Below are 24,664 nucleotides of genomic sequence, written 5' to 3'. Positions count from 1 at the left end.
GCCCGGGCCCGTTAGTCCAAGCAGGAGCTTCGGAAGAAGTCTTCACAGGGAGATTTACCCCTGCCTTCCCCTGCCCTCCGGCCCAGGCCTCGCTTCGCTCCCCGCCTGCCCATGATCCCAGTCCGTCCTTCCGCGGCGCGGGCACCCTCCCACCTTACCCCCTTGGTCCTATGTATCGCAGCGTCCTCCTGTCCTCCCGGCCCTTTCAGCTGTGAGGTTCCCCCAGGCCGTTTCTTTGAACCACCCGCCTCCCACCCCCACCCCATCCCAGTCCCAGATCCCCTTTTCCTTCTCAGCTTTGGATTCATCAGGCTACTTCACCTCGCACTGTCCCCATCCCGGCCGCAGGACCCCTCGGTGCCTCCCTCCCCCTGCCACCCCGCTCTCAGTCCTCAGTCCTTGCCTTAGGCTGGTAGCCCACTCCTTGCCCGCCCCCCGCCTTCCTCCCATCTCTCTATCCTCTCCCTGGCCCCCAGCACCTTTTGCATCCCAGCCTACCTAGCCTACTCCTCCTTCTCTTCCTGGCCTTCTTCCCCAGGCTCCAGGCTGGGGGGTGTTCGTGTCTCCCCTGTAGGCCAGAGCAGCCCCAAGTTCTGGGGGCGGTGGGGCTGCTGCTTTATCCCCATGGCGCTGCCATCACTCCTGCTGTTGGTGGCAGCCCTGGCAGGTGGGGTGCGTCCTCCCGGGGCGCGGAACTTGACGCTGGCGGTGGTGCTGCCAGAACACAACCTGAGCTATGCCTGGGCCTGGCCACGGGTGGGACCCGCTGTGGCACTAGCTGTGGAGGCGCTGGGCCGGGCACTGCCCGTGGACCTGCGGTTTGTCAGCTCCGAACTGGAAGGCGCCTGCTCTGAGTACCTGGCACCACTGAGCGCTGTGGATCTCAAGCTGTACCATGACCCTGACCTGCTGTTAGGCCCTGGTTGCGTGTACCCTGCTGCCTCTGTGGCCCGCTTTGCCTCCCATTGGCGCCTTCCCTTGCTGACTGCGGGTGCTGTGGCCTCTGGTTTTTCGGCTAAGAATGACCATTATCGTACCCTGGTTCGCACTGGCCCCTCTGCTCCCAAGCTGGGTGAGTTTGTGGTGACACTACACGGGCACTTCAATTGGACTGCCCGTGCTGCCTTGCTGTACCTGGATGCTCGCACAGATGACCGGCCTCACTACTTCACCATCGAGGGCGTCTTTGAGGCCCTGCAGGGCAGCAACCTCAGTGTGCAGCACCAGGTGTATGCCCGAGAGCCAGGGGGCCCTGAGCAGGCCACCCACTTCATCCGGGCCAACGGGCGCAGTGAGTGTGGCCCGGGCTATTTTAGGGTCAGGGGAGGAGGGTCGCTGTGTCCTTAAAGCTCAGCACTGGGGAACTGTAGATGGAGATAAGCATTGAGCAGCTGTATGTGGTGGTTGGGATCAAGAAGCACACATGGACAGAGCACCTGTGAGAGGGCCAAGGCTTCATGATGGGAGCTCGTGAACACCCTAAGCAGATGCAAACAAGGCAAAAGAGAGCATGAGGGGTGAAGCTTGTATCAAGGTGGAATGTGAAAATGAGGGGATATTAAGCTTCAGGAGCAATGTGTGCGCCCTAGAGTAGTGAATGTGATTGATGGCCACTCTGAAATGTGCCCTGTCTGTGATCAGAGCTACCACCCAGACTGGGAGCCAAGACCACTTGGTGGTGTAAAAATAATGAGGGCTCCATGAACGGGCTCAAGGCTCAGCAGATTTGGGAAAGACAGGTAAAGCTCATACTGAGAAATCTGTGCTGTCAGTGCCTTTGAGCCCAGGGAAGGGCAGGGAAGAGTCAGGGAGTGAGGCAGGTTGGGTGGGGAGCAGCAAGGGAAGCTCTGGGAAAGGGAGGGGCTTGAGAGTGACAGCTCCCTTCCTCTGGGGTCTGGACAGGCTCTGACTTCTGCCAGATGGTCCATATGGTCCCAGGGTACTTATGGTGGACTCCAAGGGGTGCAGGCTGTGGAGCATCTGCTTTGGGGTTGATAGGTTAGGGCACTCTCTTTCTTGCTGAAGAGGGACATCCCAGTGATTCAGAGAGGGGGCTGTGTGGGGGACCTGGATACTTTCTCAGGGTGCTCCTCTGTCATGTACCTGCTCCCAGTTGTGTATATCTGCGGCCCTCTGGAGATGCTGCATGAGATCCTGCTTCAGGCCCAGAGGGAGAATCTGACCAATGGGGATTATGTCTTCTTTTACCTGGATGTCTTTGGGGAGAGTCTCCGTGCAGGCCCCACACGTGCTACAGGCCGGCCCTGGCAGGACAATCGCACCCGGGAACAGGCCCAGGCCCTCAGAGAGGCCTTTCAGGTATCATTTGAGCCAAATCTGAAGGAGGAGGGGGAAGAGGTGCTTCGTTGGAAATTCCCTATCTCTCACAAGACCCCACAGAAACCCTACGAACCAGGGAGGAATTGTGAGCCACAGGAGTAAAATGAACAGAGGCGTTCTGAGTCTAGTGTCACCCTTTCTTACTTCTCTACTTTTGTGACCCTTAGTGTGCTTGCTGCCAAGACTGACTTTGGCTGCCTCCAAAATCCTAAAACACTGACTTTCCTAAGTGCCAGTAGTAGGCTATATTGTGGGGGAGAAAAGTTCAGGAAAAGATTTGATCCTAACCCTTGGGTGGGCTTCCACTCTTTATGGAGAGGTGAGGCATCGTTCTGGTACAGTTAGACAAAGTTTGAGAAAGGGTATGATTATGTGTCCTGGAACAGACACTAAGAACTTTAGTGGCTCAGAGGAGGAAGAGTCAATGTGGGCTGTGTTTAGGGAAAACTTTTATACAGAAAGTGAGACCGTATTGTGACTTTAATGATAGATGTCATATTCATAGTTAGAGTGGGAGAGGAGATCCAGGCATCCTGAGCAAAGAGAAAAAGATAGGAATGGGCGTGTTTGAGAGACCAGGAAGATACTGACCTGACAAGAATGAGGGGTTCACTTAAAGGAGATACAGGAAATAAAGTTGCAAAGGTATAATCAGATTAAGGAGAGCTCTAAGTCTTAATGCACTAGGACTTGAATTTGGGGTCCTTGACTTTGTGTGTGTGTGTGTGTGTGTGTGTGTGTGTGTGGAGATAAATATACAGTAGTGACAGAATTCAGGATTAGAAGAGAGGGAGACCTGGGGCAGTGAGACCAACTGTAACAGGTTAGAAGGGGGTGAGGTGATATGCTTGAACTAGTGTGATGATGGCAGGAATAGAAAGAAATGCATTTCAGATTTCAGAAAATTTGTGGGGAATGTTGGCATGACTCTGTTCATTTCACTCCTGCTCAAAACTTTCAGTGACTTGTGTTCTAGAGAATAAAATCCCGACTCCTTATTGTGACATTTAAGACCTTCTGCAGTCTGTTCTGAAACCACTTTTTCAGTTTTACCTCCTGGTACCCTCATGCTGAGAACTGCAAACCACCAGGCCTCTCTGAGTTCCCCCAACCCCAGGGCCTTCCTGCCCCTATGCCTTTATGTTCTTTTTCCTTTTGTCTGGAATGCTCTTCCTTCCCTCATATAAGTTTTCCCATGTATTTATCCATATCCCTCCTTTTTACCAAGAAGGATGGGAGGTGGCTTATGGGATAACCTTAAGGTCCTTTAAACTCTGGGATTATTTGGTCCTAAGTAGCTGTGTATAAGGGCTGGACCTGGGTGGCCATTCTTCTCCAGTGAGTAAGGTTTTATGTGGCTGTGATTATATATTTGGTTGCGACTGACGAGTGTGTGTCTGACTGTGGATGACATAGCTGTTTACATGCCTGAGAATGAGTCTGTGACTGTCACACTTGAATATGGGCAGTGGCAGGACAGGTTTTGTTTATGCTATAATGTTTTCCTAAAACAATCTTCTCACCTTTGTCTGGGTAATGCTTCCATATTCTTTAAGATTCATACCAGTTATTTTCCCTTCTAGGAAATGATCCCAGAATCCCTAAGTGGGACTGAATTTCCTACTCTTTTGCTTAACTCCATCTATGATAGAACTAACCATATTATTCAGTCAGTGTTTGATTTATTTGAAGGCTGACTCATTTCATTAGTATTTACTGAGCACCTATCATGTCCAGTCACTGTGCTAGGTACTGGCATACAAGAGAGAGCATACCAGACTTAGCTCCTGCCTTTTTGGAGTTTACATTTGGTAGGATGGGCAGGCAGTAAACAAGTAAGCAAATAAATACAAATGTAGAAACATATTGTGATGTGTTACTAAAACATAAAGGGGAAAGGAATAGAGTGCTATGAAGAGAAGAACAAGGGGATTATACCTCAGCTGGTGTGGACTTCAGAAGATCTGTGGCCCTCTCAGATGGGAGTACTCCATAACCTTCCTGGTGATATCCTTTTTCTTTTTGAGTCAACTCCGTTGCCCAGGTTGGAGTTCAGTGGTGTGATCACAGCTGCTCACTGCAGTCTTGACCTTCCAGCCTGAAGCAATCCTCCCACCTCAGCCTCCCGAGTTGCTGGGACTACAGGCATATGCCACCACACCCATCTAATTTTTTATTTTTTGTGGAGATGGGGTCTTGTCATATTGCCCAGGCTGGTCTCAAATTCCTGGACTCAAATGATCTTCTTGCCTTGGCCTCTCAAAGTGCTGGGATTACAGGCATGAGCCACTGCGCCTTGCTGGCTGTATTCTATTTGTGGAAGAAAAGCCTCGCTTTCTTCTGTGAGAATTATTGGCCAGCCAAGGGTCCCCAGCATTAAGGGTAGGGAGAGGAGGGATCTAGTCATCCAATAATCAGTTATATCAATTAACTCTCAGTTCTCCCCCTCACTGTGGGCATTATTCAGACAGAAATAAAGAGGGAGCCTTTGCTGCAACACAAGCGAAGGGAACTAGGCAGCCAGGAATATGCTGACAGGAAGGTCAAGGCTTTGGCTAGGTGGGGCTGAGGGGTGATGAGGTGCCCCGCCTCTCCCCCCCACCTTCCAGTGTGGAAGCAGGGGAGGGGCTGAGGGAAGTTGGGCAGTTAGCTCCAGCCAAGCAAGGATGAAAGAGCACAGAGCCCTTCTCCCAGAGACACTGGCCCTCTGAGGTCCCAGACCAGGCCAGCCTGGAAAAGGTGGCAATAGAGGAAAGGAGGCCTTGACACAGATGCCCACAGCTTTTCCAGGAGGGTATCATGCTCAAGGAAAGGCCCTAGCTCATGCTGTATTGATACTGGCTACTGGGGAGAGAGCTTTGAAATCAAGTATGTTGATACGATTTTTCTGTCCCATTTAGATCTAGCTGCTCCAGGGCAGGGATCATGCTCATCTTCATATTCCATATGTCTAGTATGTAGTAGGTGTTTAATACATATTTGCTGAATTGAATTAGGTGTGTGTTGGGGAGAGGGGGATAGGATGAGGGATTCATCTAGACAGGAGTAGAGCTGGCAAGTAATGTAAACTAGGTGATCAACCAGGATAGGGAAGAAAAGATTGAGTGGAACTAAATAAGCAATGACCAGGCTCTGAGGATCCAGAGGCCCAGGCTGGTCAATGGAGGACTGCAGGGTTAGAAACCCAGGCATAGGTCATAACCTACATGACCAGCATGAGATTGGGTTACATGCAGGGAGCACCAGTGGCAAGAATGGAAGAAAGCACCAAACCAAGGGCTTGGAGATCACTCGTCTTGTCAGGCCACCATTGACCACCCTCCTGCCGTGGCCAGGGCAGGTCTCAGTGGGCGGGTCCGCAGGTAGAGGCAGGTGCCTCCTGATGGTGCACATTTCCTAGGTGTGTTGCTGGCACCCACCCACCACTGCACCCGTTTGTGGTGGCCTTTGCTTGTTTTTTCCACCTGGGGTCCACTGTGAAATGAGACACAATTATCCTAAACAATCTAAACAATCTCAAGCCCCTGAGCAAGCCCAGAAACTGTTTGAGGTTGGGGTTTTTTGGTTTGTTTTTTCATTTTTGTCTTTTGGTACTATACAACTATAACTAGTAACCACAGCAAAAACAGTTCTAGCATAGCAGTTTAGGGGGACCATGGGGTCAAAACTATTTAAAAATAATACTAAGATCTTATCTGCCTGTCATGCTTGTTCTTTTGTGATTGTGTAGTGAAGTTTTCCAGAAGTTACATGGCATGATGATGTCATCACTTGGACAGCTATAGAAGGTGTACTTGTGTGTTCTTGCATTTTCAAAATTTATCAGTTTTAATTTCTAAGATGGTCAATACTGATAGATATAGTCCACATAAATAAACTTTATTTGAGGGTCCTTAATAATTTTTAAGAGTGCAAAGTGATTATGAGACCAAAAAGTTTGATAACTGCTAGCCTAGCAAACCAGCCAACCTAGAGAATTGTGTTAAAAGTATGTTAAAAACTTTTCATCGGCCTTTATTGAAATATAAATTGTGTTGAACCTGATCTTTTCTCGCTCTTTTCCTGACTTTTTTTTTTTTTTTTTTGATATGGACTCTCGCTGTTGCCCAGGCTGGAGTGCAGTGGCGCGATCTTGGGTCACTGCAAGCTCTGCCTCCCGGGTTCACACCATTCTTGTGCCTCAGTCTCCCGAGTAGCTGGGACTACAGGCGCCCGCCACCATGCCCAGCTAATTTTTTGTATTTTTAGTAGAGATGGGGTTTCACCGTGTTAGCCAGGATGATCTCGATCTCCTGACCTCGTGATCTGCCCACCTTGGCCTCCCAAAGTGCTGGGATTATAGGCGTGAGCCACCGCGCCCTGCCTTTTCCTAACGTTTTATATTGCTTGTCAAAAATATTCTACCTCTTTCTTTAATTCTTGGAACAGGTGCTACTGAATGAACTGTTTCAACCCTTTCCTCAGTTCCCTTGTCTTTTTTTTTTTTTTTCGCTCTTGTTGCCCAGGCTGGAGTGTAACGGCATGATCTTGGCTCACCACAACCTCCGCCCCCCAGGTTCAAGTGATTCTCCTGCCTCAACCTCCCGAGTAACTGGGATTACAGGCATGTGCCACCACGCCCGGCTAATTTTTGTATTTTTAGTAGAGACGGAGTTTCTCCATGTTGGTCAGGCTGGTCTCGAACTCCCGACCTCAGGTGATCTGCCCACCTCAGCCTCCCAAAGTGCTGGGATTACAGGCGTGAGCCACTGTGCCCGGCCTCCCTTGTCTTTTTAAAAAATTTCTACCTGAGACTGGGAGAATATTAGAAGTGTGTAATCAGGGAGCCAAATGCTCTAGTAAGAATAATGATATCTTGAGGCAAGCTGCAGTCTAATGTAATGAATGCATATTAGAAATAGACTTTATTATTTCCTATCTGAAATGAATTGATACATAATAGGCCATATGTGATGTGTCTAGTGCAGCGTACCTCTATGATCCATGTGTACTTTCTACGACAAGAATAAACAAAACTGGGAGAAATGACCAGATTTTAAATTATCATTTCACAAAGTCACGTTTCACAAAATATATTGAACTGAAGTCTTTCCTTGAAGTTGTGATGCCAGTTTCCTGTTGGAGCAGAGGTTGGTCTCAGTGACTATGTGGCCTGAGGCAGGGCCTGAGGCTGGGAGGTCCAGCAGCTCAGGCAGGAGAAACGTATGAGACTAATGGGAGCCAAGCAGGCACTTCGGTGAGAGACAGAGATGCTGACTCATGCTCCAGTGAGATGTGTGCATGGCTGAGATCACGTGTCATTTGCTTACCTGTGAAATATGTGTGGGCATGTGACTGTGACACATCTGTTACTCAGTGAGCAGGACAGTGCTGTTTGTGGTAGGTGTTCCACACATGTTAAATGGATGAGCACACAGCTCTTCACAGGTAGAATAACTGTCTCAAAGGATTTCCCTCAGTTGTCATAGGGCCTGAAATCTCTCTTAATTCACTGGGCAGAGACACTGTGTTCAAGTGGCCCAATGACAATGTATTTTACTGATGACATTAACAGTGATTAACACCTCAGAGAGGAGCTGTTGGTGGGTGTTGTCCTTAGTCATGAGCAGATACCCAGAAAACATGGGACAGAGGAGCAGTGTGAGCTGTGGTGGCCTGGCGGGAACGTGGATGCTGGAAAGGAGCTCTGGAAGATGTTGGGCTGGGCTTTGGGGATGGGGTTGACTATTATTTGCCAGTTTCCACCTTCCCAGAACCAGTCCTATCTACCTTTCAGGAGGAGTGCCACTCCCTCTTCCCAGATGTATGAAACACAACACACACACACACACACACACACACACACAGAGGTTAGTAGCCCTTTCAAAGCCTTCAGACACACCCGTGTATATTTTATATTGTGTATATTTTACCAAGTTTCCCTGTCCTGCATCTTCTCTTCCCCTAATGCCTATCTTGAATCCTGTTCACTCTTCCCCATATGCTGCTGGTACAGACTGTATTGGTGATCACATACCGAGAACCCCCAAATCCTGAGTATCAGGAATTCCAGAATCGTCTGCTGATAAGAGCCCGGGAAGACTTTGGTGTGGAGCTGGGCCCTTCCCTGGTAAGTAGATCTCTCCCTTCCTGAGAGTCAGACCAGGCTTTGGGGAAGGGCTTCTCTCCCAAACTCAGCATCAAGTCTTGGCTGTGGAGCAAGCCCAACTTTGGGGGGTATCCACTTCCATCCAGGACTTTTCCTTCTGCTCTAGGGAGTAGTTAGGAAGGGATGGCACTTTAGGAATGAGAGGAGGGAAGAAAGCAAACCAGTAGAGAGACTAGGTAGAAGGGAGACCCCAGAGAGTGGGCAAGGGGCCTTGCAGGACATTTGGAGAGTACTGCTGAAGTTGCCACCCCCAGATGAACCTCATCGCTGGCTGTTTCTATGATGGGATCCTGCTATATGCTGAAGTCCTGAACGAGACAATACAGGAAGGAGGCACCCGGGAGGATGGACTTCGAATTGTGGAGAAGATGCAGGGACGAAGATACCATGGTAATGAAGAGGGGTCGATGGGGGTCTGAGGGCTGACGTCAGGAATAGAGTGGGCTGAAGATGAAACAGATGTCAGGGTCACCACAGCTTTAGTGGGGGTTAGTGAATGTGGCAGAGGTGCCCACACCTCAAGATCAGGGAGGGGCAGACTCTGAGGGAGCCGTAGGCATGGGTGAGTGGGAGAGGAGCCCAGGGTAGAACTCACAGTAAGGACACTCTTTTCTATCTTAGGTGTAACTGGACTGGTTGTCATGGACAAGAACAATGACCGGGAGACTGACTTTGTCCTGTGGGCCATGGGAGACCTGGATTCTGGGGACTTTCAGGTGATGGGGGAGGAGGCAGGGAAGAGAGTGTGGCCTTGTAAAATTCAGCTTTCAAGGGTTCAGTGGGGGCAGAACCAAAAGTACTAGAGGAGGGACTTGTTTTATCTGCTGGTGCTGCATCCTGGCTGGGTGGTAGGCTGGGGAGAAAAGCAGCAAAACAGCTGGGGTCTGGGGAGGAGGCTGGTGGGAGTAGGCCTGTGGGCCCAGCTTTTTGCTTCCTTACAGCCTGCAGCCCACTACTCGGGAGCTGAGAAGCAGATTTGGTGGACGGGACGGCCTATTCCCTGGGTGAAGGGGGCTCCTCCCTCGGACAATCCCCCCTGTGCCTTTGACTTGGACGACCCATCCTGTGATAAAAGTGGGTGTGTGCAGGGACTGGGAGCAGCCTTCCTCCCTTTGCTTTCCATTCGTGGTCTCCACCCTCACTGACCCTCCACTCTTAACTGTGCTTCTGCCTTTACGTCTGCATCCCTCCCTCATTTCTTCCTACTCCCAAGGAATCTGTCTATGCACCTATGCACCCCATTCTCCATTCTGCCAAGTCCACACACAGTCTTCCTCAGGGTCTCTATCTCCCCTTCAGCTCCACTTTCAACTCTGGCAATTGTGGCTCTGGGCACAGGAATCACCTTCATCATGTTTGGTGTTTCCAGCTTCCTAATTTTCCGGTGAGTTCTGTGTTTCCCGCTGACCTACTCCCTACCCCCACTGCCACACAGCCTCTGGCTGAAGCCAGGTGGTCACTATAATGTGGGATAGGGTAGCAGGTTTCTTAATTTGCTGGTTGTTTCTTAGATCCAACAGTGTCTTCCTCTCTAGTCTCTCTCTTTAGTTGTCTTTTAGCCTAGGTGTTTGTTCCACTTTTGGTTCTAGACTGGATATACTAACTAGTGTTTTTCAGTGGGGTTAAGATCAAAGGTGAATTTTCCATTGGTCTTCTTTTAGGAAAGAACTTTCACCCCCAATCTCTGTGTTTGTTAGTGAGCATAGGGCATGTGCCAGATATGCCGAGAATGCAGCCTCATCTTCCAGCCCTGTCTCTTAGGTGTAACAGTTGCAGCTTCAGGAGCTGCAGGGAAGCCCCTGCAACCCCGCTGTTGGCTTGGGGGTGGCAGGATTTGGCTTGCCAGTCAACTGAGGTGTGCAGTCCTTACAGAAAGCTGATGCTGGAGAAGGAGCTGGCTAGCATGTTGTGGCGCATTCGCTGGGAAGAACTGCAGTTTGGCAACTCAGAGCGTTATCACAAAGGTGCAGGCAGTCGCCTCACACTGTCGCTGGTGAGCCCTTGTCTCAGCTGTCCCTCTGCCTCCCTCTGAGTTCCTGTCCCTTGTTACCCTGGATCTCTCCCAGCACATTGGCTTGTAATGATAGCCCCTGCACTACCACCATCATCTAATGTTCCTTTCATCCTTCCGCCTCCATGTTGCCCTTGGCCCCAGCGGGGATCCAGTTACGGCTCGCTCATGACAGCCCATGGGAAATACCAGATCTTTGCCAACACCGGTCACTTCAAGGTGAACAGTCATCTGCTTGTTCTGGTCCCCACCATTTCATCCTTTCTCATCCCCATCTGCCACCTCTGCCCCTGCACCTCTGCCCCTCATACCCCCCTCTCTGTGCCCAGCTGAGCTCCTGGATGCTTCCACTGCTCTCTAGCATTTCCTTGCACCCAGAACTTCTGATATTCATTTTCCTTTCCCCTTTCACTCCCACCATCAGGGAAATGTTGTCGCCATCAAACACGTGAATAAGAAGCGCATTGAGCTGACCCGGCAGGTTCTGTTCGAACTCAAACATGTATGTAACGGAGGATGGGTTGAGGGTGAGGGGTAAACAGGGATGGGGAAGAGGAGTGGGGAAAACTACGAAATAGTAAAATTGGCTAGACGGGCAAGGGGTTGATTTATAAATGATTTTAAAATTGTAGATACAACTAAGAGAAAGGTCCTCGTATGTAGTGGTAAGTTTCTGTATCTAATTTTTAACTCTTCCAATGTTCTTATCCTTCCCATTGTTTTTTTTTCTGCCAGATGAGAGATGTTCAGTTCAACCACCTCACTCGCTTCATTGGCGCCTGCATAGACCCTCCTAACATTTGCATTGTCACTGAATATTGTCCTCGTGGGAGTTTACAGGTGAGAGATAGGTGTAGGAGATTATGGCAGGGGTGGGGAGGATAGACCCAAAATTATACTGACTCTATGTCAGGTGATAGCTAGTGGGACCAGGACAGACAATCTATTCCATGTCACTTACCAGGATATTCTAGAAAATGACAGCATCAACTTGGACTGGATGTTTCGTTATTCACTCATTAATGACCTTGTTAAGGTGAGTCTTCCCCACTCCTTAAAAGTTCATCCACTTTTAAATCACTTCCACTGTTCTTTGATTGTGGTTTTTCTCCTTCTAGTCCTCTGAAAGTCCTGTTCTCTCATCTCCCCTTATTCCCATGGGGGGGGGGGAATAATGGGTAAATAAGGAGTCTGGGACTCATAACTGGGAGAGTGAGTTTTACCTGCCACAAGGAGTCCTGTCCCTGTAGAGAGTTTCTGTCTTTCTGTCTTAAATATCTCAGGTCTCTTTCCATCATCTCTTTTACCTCGAAGAGCTCATAAAATGAGTGGGGTCTCTGAACATATTTATCTCCTATATTTCCTCTCATTATTTTACTCTCTGACCAATATTTGGGCATGTCTGCCCTTTTGTTCAGAAAACTGAAATTTAAAAAAGGAACTTTTACTAGTAGAACTAAGAGAAACCAAGGAAGAGTGTATTAAAAACCTTTGGTACTCTTCTGTTATACTAGGTTTCAGCTATATTCAAATGACTCAGAGGTTCATGGATTTGTGGAACATAAAATAGAATCTTGCATGAGTTGGACAGGTTTTCTGAAATAAGTCTCATAGCCAGTGAGCATCCCAGTGGATCACCCCATGCTGTATTTGAAGCTAGCTTTGGTTTTCTGCTAACTTCTCATGAAATTATTTAAAAAGTATTTTTTTGTGTGTGAAAATTTGCTATCAAGTGAGAGATAAAATATTAGGAAAGCCAATGTCATGCTCAACTTAGAGGTGTGATGATACATATAAGAAAAACACGACTCTTGAGAGAATAGTGATTTGATGGAAAAGTGATTTACAACAAAGCCAGAAGCCTAATCCTGTGATTTTTGAAGGCATCCTTTGCACAGTTTCCACACAAGTAAATTCACAACTTCAGAGATTCCCAAAAGTTTTGTTGATACCAAAAGAAATAAAAAGGAAGAGTTCATAGAGATTAGAGATTAGACATTAGAGTTATGAATTAAGTCCAGAGCTAAACATTTAGACAGAAATGTTTTTCATTAGCATATTGAACCTTGTATCCTCTTTCTGTCTCACCTGAACTGACTTGGGTGGCTCCTAGGGTTTCATTTTTGGGGAGCATCATTAAGACTTTTTTTTTTTCCCTGAGACTGGGTCTTATTCTGTTGCCCAGGCTACAGTGTAGTGGCTAGATCACTGCTCACTGCAGCCTTGACCTCCTGGGCTCAAGTGATTCTCCCACCTTAGCCTCCTGAGTAGCTGGAACCACAGCGTGTGCTGCCGTGCCCAGCTCACTTTTGTATTTTTGGTAGAGATGGGGTTTCGCCATGTTGCCCAGGCTCGTCTTGAACTGCTGGGCTCAAGCAATCTGCCAGCCTTGGCCTCCCAAAGTGCTGGGATTACAGGCGTGAGCCACTGAGCCCGGCCTTTAAGGCCGTCTTTCAGCTCTTCAGAGGCAAATGTTCTTCCCTCTGTGGACCCACGGAGCCAGCAGTTTTAGGCTTCTGCACTGGCTTAGCAGATTTTGTCCATTTTCCAGGTTTTTCTGATTTATGATGTTCTGTACTTTCTCTCTGATCCAGCATTCCCTCTAGTAGATCTTATTCCTCCTCTACCCGGACTTGCCCACCTACACATGGTTATGCATTAAAGTTTACAACTGGTCTTCCTTGGTATATCCAGCTACTCTTGATACCTAGGTCTCAAGTCATGTCTTTCTAATTAGTAGCCAGGTATCTGAGGCCACCATGGGTGTCATATCATTTTGGTCTTCACCCAAGTTCTGTTCTCTTCACTAATCAAGATTGACTGCCCTTTCCAGGGTAGTCACTGGTAGCTCCACTTATCCATCTTTTTAAGCATTTTCCCTGTCCCTGGTGGCTGGGTGCCTGTGTCCTGCTTATGATACCAGGAAGAGATGACTCTTCTGTTCTTCCTGCTTCCTTGGGTGGAAGCTGCAAAGGATGCCTTCCAAAATCAGCTTATTATTTTTGTGGACCTAAGATCTGTAGACAGCTAGCCAGCGCCCATCTCATGGAGAGAGGGTATTCTAAGCCAGATATGATCTAGTCCCATGACTTGATCTGTACCTTGCAGGGCATGGCCTTTCTCCACAACAGCATTATTTCATCGCATGGGAGTCTCAAGTCCTCCAACTGTGTGGTGGATAGTCGTTTTGTGCTCAAAATCACAGACTATGGCCTGGCCAGCTTCCGATCAACTGCTGAACCTGATGACAGCCATGCCCTCTATGCCAGTGAGGCCCACCCCCACAACCCACTTTATATATTGCTGCTCTTTCCACCTAGGGATGGTGGGAGAAGGAGGTGGAGTGACAGTAATATAGGGATGAGCCCAGGTGGGCTTGGGGGTACCCCATTTTGGGGGACCTGGCCAGCCTGTTTCCTCTTTTCAGAGAAGCTGTGGACTGCCCCAGAACTGCTCAGTGGGAACCCCTTGCCAACCACAGGCATGCAGAAGGCTGATGTCTATAGCTTTGGGATCATCCTGCAGGAGATAGCACTTCGCAGTGGTCCTTTCTACTTGGAGGGCCTGGACCTCAGCCCCAAAGGTAAGAGTCAATCCACTACCCACAGCCTCTTCTTCCTGGGGGAACTCAGTTCCTCATCCAAACCTTTGATCACCCTCAGAGATTGTCCAGAAGGTACGGAATGGTCAGCGGCCATATTTCCGACCAAGCATTGACCGGACCCAGCTGAATGAAGAGCTAGTTTTGCTGATGGAGCGATGTTGGGCTCAGGACCCAGCTGAGCGGCCAGACTTTGGACAGATTAAGGGCTTCATTCGACGCTTTAACAAGTGAGAGGGCATTATAGGGCAGGGGCTTCCCAGGGATAGAAGCCTCATTAGTCCTAGTGCATGAAGTGGGGCAGGTGGGACCAGAGGGTGGGTTGGATAGGAAGTCCTGGGAGTCTTCGGAATCTTAGAGCAAGTGCCATATCCTGGCCTCCCCACAGGGAGGGTGGCACCAGCATATTGGACAATCTCCTGCTGCGCATGGAACAGTATGCCAATAACCTGGAGAAGCTGGTGGAGGAACGCACACAGGCCTATCTGGAGGAAAAACGCAAGGCTGAGGCTCTGCTCTACCAAATTCTACCCCAGTGAGACTTTGTCCCCCTTCCTGAATTTTCCTTTGGGATTCTGCTCTGTTGGGCTCTGCCTCATCAGGCACCTGCGAACTCGCCTCCCGACCCTCAGAACGCTGCTGGCCACAGGGAGTCCCCCTGGCTATAGATTTTTTGCTGTCATTCTGTCTTTGCATCAGCTGTGCTGCCTTCTTACTGGCTTCCCATCCCTTCTTACAACACTGCTCTACCATGCCCTTGCTTCAGCAAGTGTATGTAAAACAGTCCCAACTTGAGACAGCTCCCATGCACAGGGATCTCCTCAAAAGCCCCTGCCACTTGTGCGCCTTACCTTGCATTTGACTGTAATGTCTTCCCAGCCACTTTCCTCCCTCCCACTTGCAAAGCCCAGCTTTCTTGTTTCAGCTCATATCTGCTGCAGCCACATGCACCTTCCCTCTCTCTTCTGCTCCTACTCTCTTGGAGTTTGGCTCACACAGCACCCTTGCTTCCTAGTTCAGTGGCAGAGCAGTTAAAACGGGGAGAGACTGTACAGGCTGAGGCCTTTGACAGTGTTACCATCTACTTCAGTGACATTGTTGGCTTCACAGCATTGTCAGCAGAGAGCACCCCCATGCAGGTGAGAGCCATGGGTGAGAGGTAGCGGGTGGGGTCGGGTGGGTAGGGACCTGGGGAAGCCTCATTGATAACAGGGAAGATGAGTTTGTTCTAGAGTTCCCACATCTTGTGATGGCTCGTGGGTTAAGAATTCTTAGAAAGTTGGGTACAAGTTTCAGGGCCTCTGCTTTTCTATCCCTTTTAGGTAGTGACACTTCTTAATGACCTGTATACCTGCTTTGATGCCATAATTGACAACTTTGATGTCTACAAGGTGAGAGCTGGGGTGGCTCTTCAATAGAAGACTCTTTAATAGAGACCCCCTTTGAAAGCCAGTCTCCCTGAACCCCACACACCTTACCCACCCGATGATCAGCTTTCCCTCCAGGGGCCCCAGCATCCTGGTGCTGGAGTATACTTTGTAAACAGATGTAGCTCCAGCACTGTCATTGTACACTCCAGTCGAATTTCTTGTGAATCCTTTGGCTTCCCTAATTAGAACCATCATGAGATTTAGCTCCTATCTCCCTGGAGTATAAATACAGCCAATCCAGCATTTCTCTCCAGTCCTCTCCAGACATGGAAGAATCATATAGGATGTGGGTCCAGACTGATTTAGTGGGGTGAGGGAAAATATATTTTAAAAAGTAAAACTTTTTGTTGAAGTCATTGAGTTGGATTTATTGTCCTTGGGAGTAAAAATCATCTGAATTTGAATATTGACTTGTTACTAACTATGTGGCCTTATAGGTAAGTAACAGAATCTCCCTGAGCCTCAGTTGTTTTATCTGTAAGATGGGAATAATAGATTTGTTGTATAGAAAGTGCCTAACATTGTTTGGCATGTGGCAGAACAATGACATTCATTCTCTTACATACCTTTGGTACAATTACCAGCATCAAATGCCTGCTTTCCTCCTGACAGTTTGGGCTGTCTGGTCATTTCACTGGGCCTGCTTTACCTCCTTACCAGCCTCTGTCCTCTTGAGTTTAGCCTGTTGTCTTGCTTCCCATTTCCTGATGGCAGAGCCCATTTGTCCATGTCCTGCTGCAGACAGGGTGTTCATTCATTCAGCAAATGTGTACTGAGTATTCACCAGGTGCTGGGTGGAGAAAGAGGACTTAAAGATTCCCTTGACATCTCATCTCCCCTAGACTCTCAGGACCATGGCACTTATTTTCTAGTCAATATTCTGGCCTCGGGGATGTCAGGATGATGTCCAGCTTGTCTCCCTCTACTCTTTCCCATCCCCATGGATACAAATAGAGGTGACCTTTTAATCCCCCTCTCAATCAGGTGGAGACGATTGGGGATGCTTACATGGTGGTATCTGGCCTCCCAGGCCGAAATGGTCAACGGCATGCACCAGAAATTGCTCGTATGGCCCTCGCATTACTAGATGCAGTTTCTTCCTTTCGCATCCGCCACCGACCCCATGACCAGCTGAGGCTACGCATAGGGGTCCATACTGGTAAGGCTGACTCTTACTCCAGCCCTAATCTCCACCTTTCCCAGACTCTCCCAACCTGTTTCTTCTCATAGGGCCAGTCTGTGCTGGGGTTGTTGGCCTGAAGATGCCCCGTTATTGTCTTTTTGGAGACACAGTGAACACTGCTTCTCGAATGGAGTCTAATGGTCAAGGTAAGACACTAGCCCTCAACCCCACTGTTGGCCTCAATTTATCTTGCCCTTTTCTTCTTTTCATAGTTCCTCCAATCTCTTAATCTGAGAGACCACAGTTCCTTAGTGTTGCATCCTTGGGCATATTTTGGTTCTAATAGATATGCATTGGGAGATCTGGGAGCTTCCCTGGAATGGTTGGTCGGGCACGGTGCTATACAGTATCACCAATTCTTTGCCTTTTCTTTGATTCCTTTTTCCATCATCCTCCCTATCCCACCCACCCCAGCGCTGAAGATCCATGTCTCCTCTACCACCAAGGATGCCCTAGATGAGCTAGGATGCTTCCAGCTAGAGCTACGGGGGGATGTGGAAATGAAGGTGACGGCAGGCCATGGGGAGGGAGGCGTGGGAAAGGGGGGTGAAAGTGATTATGGGAATCATGGGGAAAGAGAGGGAGACAAAGGGACTAACGCTGAAGCATCTGAATCCTGTCCACTCTCCCACTTCCAGGGAAAAGGAAAGATGCGAACATACTGGCTCTTAGGAGAGCGGAAAGGACCTCCTGGACTCCTGTAAACCCCCATTCTTCCCAAGTCAGACAGTCTCCTGCTGCTGGTACCTGGGTGGGCAGTGGCCACCATGTCTGCACACACCAGAAATGGACATTTTCATATGTAATGGAAAACAGCCACAAAAAACCTACCTTATATGGAAGTTGTAGCCCTCTGCAGCTCAGCCCTGTACATATACCTGTCCCTCTCTGGCTTGGTCCCCTTCCTCCCTACTTTCTGTAAATATCTGTATCTAAACCAGAATATTTTGGTCAAATATAAAACAATAATAAAAAAAGTTCTGATGTCATAGTGTGGGATGGGGCAATCCCAAGGAAAGGTTGTGGGGTATGCACGCAGTGACTCACAGAATCACTAAATTAGCAGTCTTGGGATGAGACAGAACCCTTTATGTAAAGCCTCTTCAAGTACAGTGAGAATTAACTTCCTCCTGACCTCTCTAGTGCAGACAGAAATAGATTCCATATTCCATATCCCACTTCCCTCCTCACCCCTGACAGGAGTCATTCACCCCCTCCACCACCCAGCCTTCCTCTCTGACAGGGAAGGGAAGAGATTTCTCCCAGTTGGTGGGGGTAATTCTCAGGTTCATAGGGCAAAAGTTGCCCCAGAGACAAGGGTACTGGTGTTGAGAAGCTGCAGTTCTTCCGGAAAGGTGTATCCAATGTCCTGATGTTACTGACACCCTGGAGGAGTGCCAGGATGAGGATGGATCTCGCTTTCCCCAAGCCAGAACAAAACAACTCTGCCCTACCTTTCCTGCCCCGCTCTGCCCCCAATACCTAGTCACCCTCACACACCGGTAGCTGTGGTGCCCTCTGTATCCAGAAGGTCTCAGGCTGCTCCTGGCGGTAGTCGTGAGGCTGTGAGGGAGGGTACTGAGTAACTCCTGGCCTTCAGCCCTCTCTCTCAACCACTGGGCCCGGTACTTGACCACAGCCTGTCAGAGCCCAGCTGTGCAAGTGGCAGGGGGTGGGGAGTGGGTTCTCACCTTTGCTGGGGCAGGAGTCCCTGATTGCACCAGCTCCATTCGGTAGTCATGGTGTGTCACAGACTCGACCTCAAAGAGCTTCCTTGTGGGTTCCTGTTCTGCCTGTACCTCTTTACTATGTAGCCCGAGAGGTGTCAAGGCCATTCTCACCCAATTTTTCTCCTCCCCCTCCCTCTTCCCTTTTACCCAATCCCTTACCGGATCTGATGCTGCAGAAGCATCTCCAGCATGGCTTCACGCTTCCCTGTGAGAGGGCGGGGGGTGGGCAGGGTGGGGTCTGGTTAAGAAGGAGGCCCAGAAGAAACTAACTTGAGAAAAGGAAGAAAGACCTTGGGGGTTCTGCCCTTATATCCATTGGACAATCCACAGCGCCACCAGAAATTCCTTCCTCTTTTTCCCTCTGACTATTGGACTCGTTCTGGCCTACACTCTCTCACATTTCACACCTCGAAGTGGCCAATAGACATTTCCTGGTGGCTGGTAGGAGTCTTTCTGGGTGGTGCTGCGGGGCATGGGTGACTTTAGTTGCATAGTCAGCAGTCCCCGGTGTCCGTGTCGGAAGAAAAAACTCTCAGAGCCATCCTGCATGCTTGGGACTTGATCCAGGTGGTTGGTGGCTCTCTGTGGATCCCAAGTTGAATGACTATAATATCCCTTCTGGTACCCACCCTTATGTGAACTACTGCCTCCCCTAAGAAACTGAGGGCAGCCTTCAAGAAAAGGGAGCAGGCCAAAACTTTAATACCTCTTCCTCCCAGTTGTAGAGGAGGCACTGGCCCCGTGGCAATGTTTCATAGTGAATCGTAGGCTTCCCTTTAATGTCTGGGGGTTTCCATAGTCCTCGGGTACCCGGTTCTAAAACTTGCAAAAATTCCCAAGGTGGTTGTTTCTGGGGCTCCCAGGGGCAGTGCTGACTCCCGGAGGTATAGTTAGGGACTCGATCTGCCCCCAGGTTTCTGAACCCTGGAGGAATAGAGGGGCTGAGCTCAGAGTCAGGGCCAGTGCCTGGACCAGGCCCAGAGGCAGGACCAGGATGAGAGCCAGAGCCATGACCAGGACCAAAGCCAGAGACAGGGACAGAGCCACAGCCAGGACCAGAGCCAGAGCCAGAGCCAGAGCCAGGGACAGAGCCACGACCAGGACCAGAGCCAGAGACAGAGCCATGGCCAGCATCTGAGCTGGAGCCAAGAACAGGCCCAGAGCTAGAGTCTGGAACAACGTCAGAGTTAGAACTATGGTCGGTTGTAGTGCAAGGGTCCTGAGCAATACAGGAAACATAGCCGGGCTCAAAGCCAAGACTCCCATGGGCTATATTGTGGGTAAAGCTGGGTCCCGCACAGGGCTCCCCAAGAAGGCTGGGGTCAGAGGATGGCTCCATGAACTCAGAGCAGGGCGCTGGGGTCTTTGTAGATAATGCAGCTGCTTTGGTGGTGGTGAAGGCTGCGGTAGCTGCAGCAGCTGATGCAGCCGCTGCAGCTGCTGCGGTTGCAGCTGCCAGGGCCGACCTAGGACTGTCATCTGAAGAAGGAAACGGTTCCGAAGTGGGCCCCAGTCCTTCGGAGCTGGGCTGTATGTCTAAAGATCTGAAAGAAAGCAAACACGACAAGGCTGTCAAAAGCGCAGCAGAGGAAGTCCGCTGACCTTCCTCGTCCCCTTCTGCCTGCAGCCAGAGCTGCGGCTCTCACCGCGACCGCGATCCCTCCGTAGACTCGTTGGTCTCCATCTTCAGACTCCAGCTACCGGGTTGCCATAGAGACAGCAAACAACTCCTGGAGCCTGCGCAGAAGTAGAGCTAGGCGGACTTGCAGGTGGGGGTGGAGGCAAGTGCTCTGCCGGGCGGAAGTCTTCAGCCTAGTGCTGTCAGGGAGGACCGCTTTCCGGTCCCGGCGGCAATCCGCCTCAGACTGGGTTTTAGGGTTCCGCTGGCTTAAGACCTCCCCCTCCACGCCCGAACAGAACAGTCTTTGCGGTTTTCTAAGGTGATGCTTTATGCGGATATGTTGTAAACAGGCACAGGCCTGTGGCATTAGGTAACAGCCTACTTGGTGTTTGCAGAGACGCAACAGTAGCTTTCCTTTAGTTTGCTTAGTTCATTCTCAAAAGTGAGTAGGGTCTTTAACAAATGTTAAGGTTGAAAATAAACAAACTAGCTTGAGCAAAATGGTGAGGCATGGAATAGTGAAAAGGCAGCCGCTTTTGTTTGGGTGATTACTCCTCCTCTAGTAAAAGATCCTCATATTGACAGCCCTCCTCCTAAGCCCCCTTAGAACCTGGTTTGACCTATGAAGAAGGGCCAGGATGGGCTTTCAGTTTCTTCCTACTCATTTAGGCTCATTCCTACTGTTAACTTTTCTAGAAGCTTGACCTAGGGTGGACCACTTGTCAAGAAGACTTACATATCTGCAGGCAACCTTTAACCACAGGTTGGACCCTCCTCAGTGTCTTTCACTCAGACCAGTCAAGGGGCATCATAGCCCTGAATCAGTTTTCTTTCCCCTTTGTGGTATAAAATTTTATATTAAAGACAAGAGAGCATAATTAAAGGATAACAGTTTTATTAGTATCACAGGGTCAATTTTTCCCTTTCCATCCAAGCATCCAGAGTCTGGTGTCCTTTGGTCAGTTGGCAGGTTCAACCTGGAGGCCACTGGAGCTGCCGGCCCCCAAGTACATGAATGTGCAGATGATACACAGATTGTGCACCCAGCTTCCCATCGTTGATCACTGAAATTGAGCTTAGGGTTAGGGAGTCAGGATCATGGCAGAGGTCAAAGAATGAAGATCATATTGAGAAGTAGGAATGAGAATTCATAGGTGAGGGACCAAGGGCCAAAAGTCACTCACCAAGTCGGTATCCATCTCCCAGGCCCTCAGCCTTTGCTATCTTCTTGGCCACAAGGAGTAGGTGTCCTAGAAGCTATAGGGAGAGCAGAGGGACATAGGTGGCTTCATTCATAGGGAGCAAGACCTCTAGCTGGGTCCAGGGCTCTTCCCAGCCAAACCCTGGCCCTGTTCTTCCCACCTGCTGGTCGTCTTCTTCAGCCTGGCTAATCCGAGGAATGGGCTTCTTAGGAATGACCAGGAAGTGCACAGGAGCCTGAGGGGCCACATCACGGAATACAAGACACTGGGGGCAGTGACAGGCCAGAGGCCACATTAGTTCAACAGGGTGGATGGTATCGACAACATTCCTAAGGGGATGGGTCCTAAGAGCACCCCACCTGCTGGTCCTCATAAAGAATGTCAGCTGGGAGGCTCCTGTCCAGGATCCGGGAGAAGATGGTTGGGGCTGCTCCCCCAGGAGTTGCCTGTTGGGCCTTGGCCACTTCATTCCCATCAGTCGCACCTGCAGCTCCTCGGACCTGAAGGTAGATCGACCATATTCAAAAGAGGGAGCTGGCAGAACCTGTGATCTGGTAGTTGTTAACTTCGTCCTTCTAAGAACCTATTTGTGGTTCCCACCCAGGAGGAAAATTCCTGAATTTCAGAGCACCAGCAGCAAAGGGTAGGGCCAGATGGTGCTGGACCTGGTTAGATAACAGGCAGTATTATTATCCAGGATTCAGCAGTGCAGTTGATTCCTGCTCACATGTCTATGAAATATAGCACTGTTTAGGGAAAGGATCTAGAATGAGATACTGGGGATTTTGGTCTCAGTTCCTATCTTACCACACCACTGAATTACCTCAGATAAATTCCTTCTCTCAGCTTCTAAAATAAAGGGGTGGTTTCCATAATCTCTTACGATGGCCTGAATCTCTTTCCACTCTCACCTTGTTAGTACATTTCCACTTATTTCCGTTACTTGTTTTCTGATCTTTAAGCCTTGTCGCCTGTTTTATTTAGGTTTTAATGCAATCGCCCTGTTTGACACTAGTTGACCCCTCATCTGGGTGTCACATGTGACTCTGAATTTTAACTCTTGTCCCTTGAATGAGTGGAGGTAAAAGTTCAGCTAAGTGATCTCTGCTTCCCTAGCCCCAGGGGACTGCGGGTAAGGCAGTCCCAGTTTCCAGGGGATTCAGAGAAGGCTGACGTCAGTGCATCACGTTGGGGGAGAATGGGAGGGAATGAATTCTCTGACCTCCCAGCCACTTCTGGCAAGTGCAGAAGAGAAGTTAACACTAGTGCTCATTAGGAGGCCAGAGGCCTGAGGAGGGCAGAGCACTGGCTCCATGAACAGAAAGCTCATTTCCTGCAGGGGGCACCGGGCCAGCTGGGCTGCAGGCAGTGGAAAGAAGGCGGCAGCCCCTGCAGTGACCCTGTCCCGACCTCGGCGACCGGGCCTGCGCAGGGCGGGGATCATCACTAGCTCGTTCTCTGCAGCCACCAGTTCGACCTCACCGCACAGCCCCGGAGCTTGTGCCTCGGAGGGGCAGAGGCCACAGGCAGGACCTCTGCGCGGCTCTGCGCGCCTTCGGGAGCCCTGGCCCCGGATGGCTTCGGAGCCCGCAGGACCCCCTACTCGCTCCCGCGCCACTTCTCACCTGCCCCCCGCGCGCCCCCGTGGCCGCCACGGCTCTGCGCGCCGCGCGCAACCCGGTGGCCAGCACCACGACTGCCGCCATCTTCCCAGAGCCGCGGGAACCTCTCACCCGGGTCAGCACTCGGCTCCGCGGCCGGCCGGGGGTGGGGAGTCCGGGAGCGCGGAAGCGGGGTAGCGGCGGCCGGGCGAGCCCTGCTACCCCATTGGAGCGCGCCCCTGGGCACGATTCGCCCCATTGGCTCTGCAGCCACTTTGGAGGCGGGCTCTTTTCATCTCATTGGCTGCTTCTACCAACGCGAGGACAATTTTCCATTCCATTGGCTTCGTCTTGTAGTCCGTGTGAACGTTCTTTTCCCATTGGATCCCCTAACTAGTTTCGCTGTGAGCGAAACTTCCGCTCCATTGGAAAGATTAAGGAGCCTGGAGGTGGGATTTTCTCCTAGTTGGATTTGATACACAACCCTGGCTTCTAGGTTGCGGCTCCCGAGTGGGTGGGGCTTTTCGTTCTTGGGTCGTCCTCTTCAGGTCTGGTTCCTGTTGGTGCGCGGGGAGGAAGGGGGCGTGGCTCCGTCACCTGCTTCAGAAAGGGCTATTTTAGACCCTCTCGCTGCTTTGGCCAGGAGGAGGGCGGGGCTCTGGGGGCATCCGGCGCTTATTGGCTCCAAGAACCACCCGGGATGGGGCTAAAGGTGAACGGGGATGAGGTGTGTTTTTTTGTTTTTGCTTGTTTGTTTTAACTGGCGGGGCTGATGCGCAGCATTTTCTCCACAAGGGCAGTTTTAGTCCCTTGAGCATTTTGGAGATTTTAATGTACTTATCTAAGGGAAATTCTTCCTTAATTCTATGTTCTTGTTAACGCATTCACTCTAAAGGTTAAAAATTCTGTGGTTTTTGCATGTTTTTTTTTTTTTGAGCAGGCGGAGATAGGAGTGTCCTATCTTGCCGCACAACTATTATAATAAGCAAAGGAGTATGTATTCATTGTTCTTTTCTAATCAGAAAAGGTGTGTGATACAGTTAGCTCGGTGCCTGGCTTTTTTTTTTTTGAGACGAAGTCTTGCTCTGTCGCCCAGGATGGAGTGCAGTGACGCGATCTCGGCTCACTGCAAGCTCCGCTTTCCGGGTTCACGCCATTCTCCTGCCTTAGCCTCCCCAGTAGCTGGGACTACTGGAGCCCGCCAACACGCCCGGCTAATTTTTTTGTATTTTTAGTAGAGACGAGGTTTCACCATGTTAGCCAGGATGGTCTCCATCTCCTGACCTCGTGATCCTCCCGCCTCGGCCTCCCAAAGTGCTGGGATTACAGGTGTGAGCCACCGCACCGGGCCGGTGCCTGGGGTTTTCAGTGAGTCAGGTTTGCACTGCTGGAATATATATTTTTGACATAAGAAACGTGGGGTCACAAAATACTAATGTTCTCAGACACTAAGTAAGTTTTAGTCTGACATCACATAGAACAAGTTACCACTGTGTTTCTTTGGTTTTTCTTTTTTTCTTTTTTTTTTTTTTTAACACATGGCCTGATACATATAGGTGCTCAGTAGTTGTTGAATGAATAACATCTGGTGTTTCCTGTCATTTTTTCACAATATGTAATACTATGTATTGCATATGATACTAACCCATGTGTAATCAATTTTTCATATTTGTACAGTCTATGTAAATATAGTTTGTATTAGCTGCTTGTTATTTCCTTCAATGAGTTTATCATAGAGTATTAATAGAGTAATCCTAACTCTATTGTTTTTTTTTTTTTTTTTTTTTTTTTTTTTTT

The 24,664-nt window shown here is 49.7% G+C and overlaps 4 protein-coding genes across 4 annotated transcripts in view; 2 read left to right on the top strand and 2 right to left on the bottom strand.

Annotated features, from left to right (window-relative positions):
- Positions 1 to 591: 591 nt before the first annotated feature.
- NPR2 (natriuretic peptide receptor 2) lies at positions 592 to 17,702 on the top strand. The gene is made up of 22 exons (XM_025360453.1): positions 592 to 1,291; positions 2,114 to 2,319; positions 8,336 to 8,449; positions 8,743 to 8,878; positions 9,110 to 9,204; positions 9,430 to 9,562; positions 9,788 to 9,872; positions 10,361 to 10,481; positions 10,644 to 10,718; positions 10,924 to 11,001; positions 11,235 to 11,339; positions 11,464 to 11,535; positions 13,608 to 13,767; positions 13,927 to 14,082; positions 14,162 to 14,330; positions 14,489 to 14,635; positions 15,116 to 15,239; positions 15,423 to 15,491; positions 16,515 to 16,689; positions 16,761 to 16,859; positions 17,128 to 17,219; positions 17,352 to 17,702. Exons 1-22 carry the CDS (start codon positions 625 to 627, stop codon positions 17,415 to 17,417), a joined length of 3,144 nt encoding a protein of 1,047 aa, XP_025216238.1. The 5' UTR covers positions 592 to 624; the 3' UTR covers positions 17,418 to 17,702.
- Positions 16,068 to 20,229, bottom strand: SPAG8 (sperm associated antigen 8). The gene is made up of 8 exons (XM_025360454.1): positions 20,090 to 20,229; positions 19,150 to 19,987; positions 18,851 to 19,025; positions 18,603 to 18,648; positions 18,405 to 18,519; positions 18,214 to 18,258; positions 17,376 to 18,099; positions 16,068 to 16,320 (listed from the first exon to the last, which is right to left on the bottom strand). Exons 1-7 carry the CDS (start codon positions 20,125 to 20,127, stop codon positions 17,917 to 17,919), a joined length of 1,440 nt encoding a protein of 479 aa, XP_025216239.1. The 5' UTR covers positions 20,128 to 20,229; the 3' UTR covers positions 16,068 to 16,320; positions 17,376 to 17,916.
- Positions 20,230 to 20,942: 713 nt separating this feature from the next.
- Positions 20,943 to 23,471, bottom strand: HINT2 (histidine triad nucleotide binding protein 2). The gene is made up of 5 exons (XM_025360427.1): positions 22,892 to 23,471; positions 21,626 to 21,766; positions 21,427 to 21,531; positions 21,249 to 21,321; positions 20,943 to 21,128 (listed from the first exon to the last, which is right to left on the bottom strand). Exons 1-5 carry the CDS (start codon positions 22,970 to 22,972, stop codon positions 21,037 to 21,039), a joined length of 492 nt encoding a protein of 163 aa, XP_025216212.1. The 5' UTR covers positions 22,973 to 23,471; the 3' UTR covers positions 20,943 to 21,036.
- The window catches only part of TMEM8B (transmembrane protein 8B), a 43,611-nt gene continuing 40,679 nt past the window's right edge, over positions 21,733 to 24,664 (top strand). The window contains exon 1 of the mRNA XM_025360425.1: positions 21,733 to 23,316. The gene's annotated coding sequence lies outside the window, so the exon portion shown is untranslated. The remainder of the gene's footprint in view (positions 23,317 to 24,664) is intronic.

Source organism: Theropithecus gelada, chromosome 15, assembly GCF_003255815.1.
Source record: "Theropithecus gelada isolate Dixy chromosome 15, Tgel_1.0, whole genome shotgun sequence".
In the NCBI taxonomy this organism is placed as follows: Eukaryota; Metazoa; Chordata; class Mammalia; order Primates; family Cercopithecidae; genus Theropithecus; species Theropithecus gelada.
This window is presented reverse-complemented; position numbering and strand designations above follow the sequence as displayed.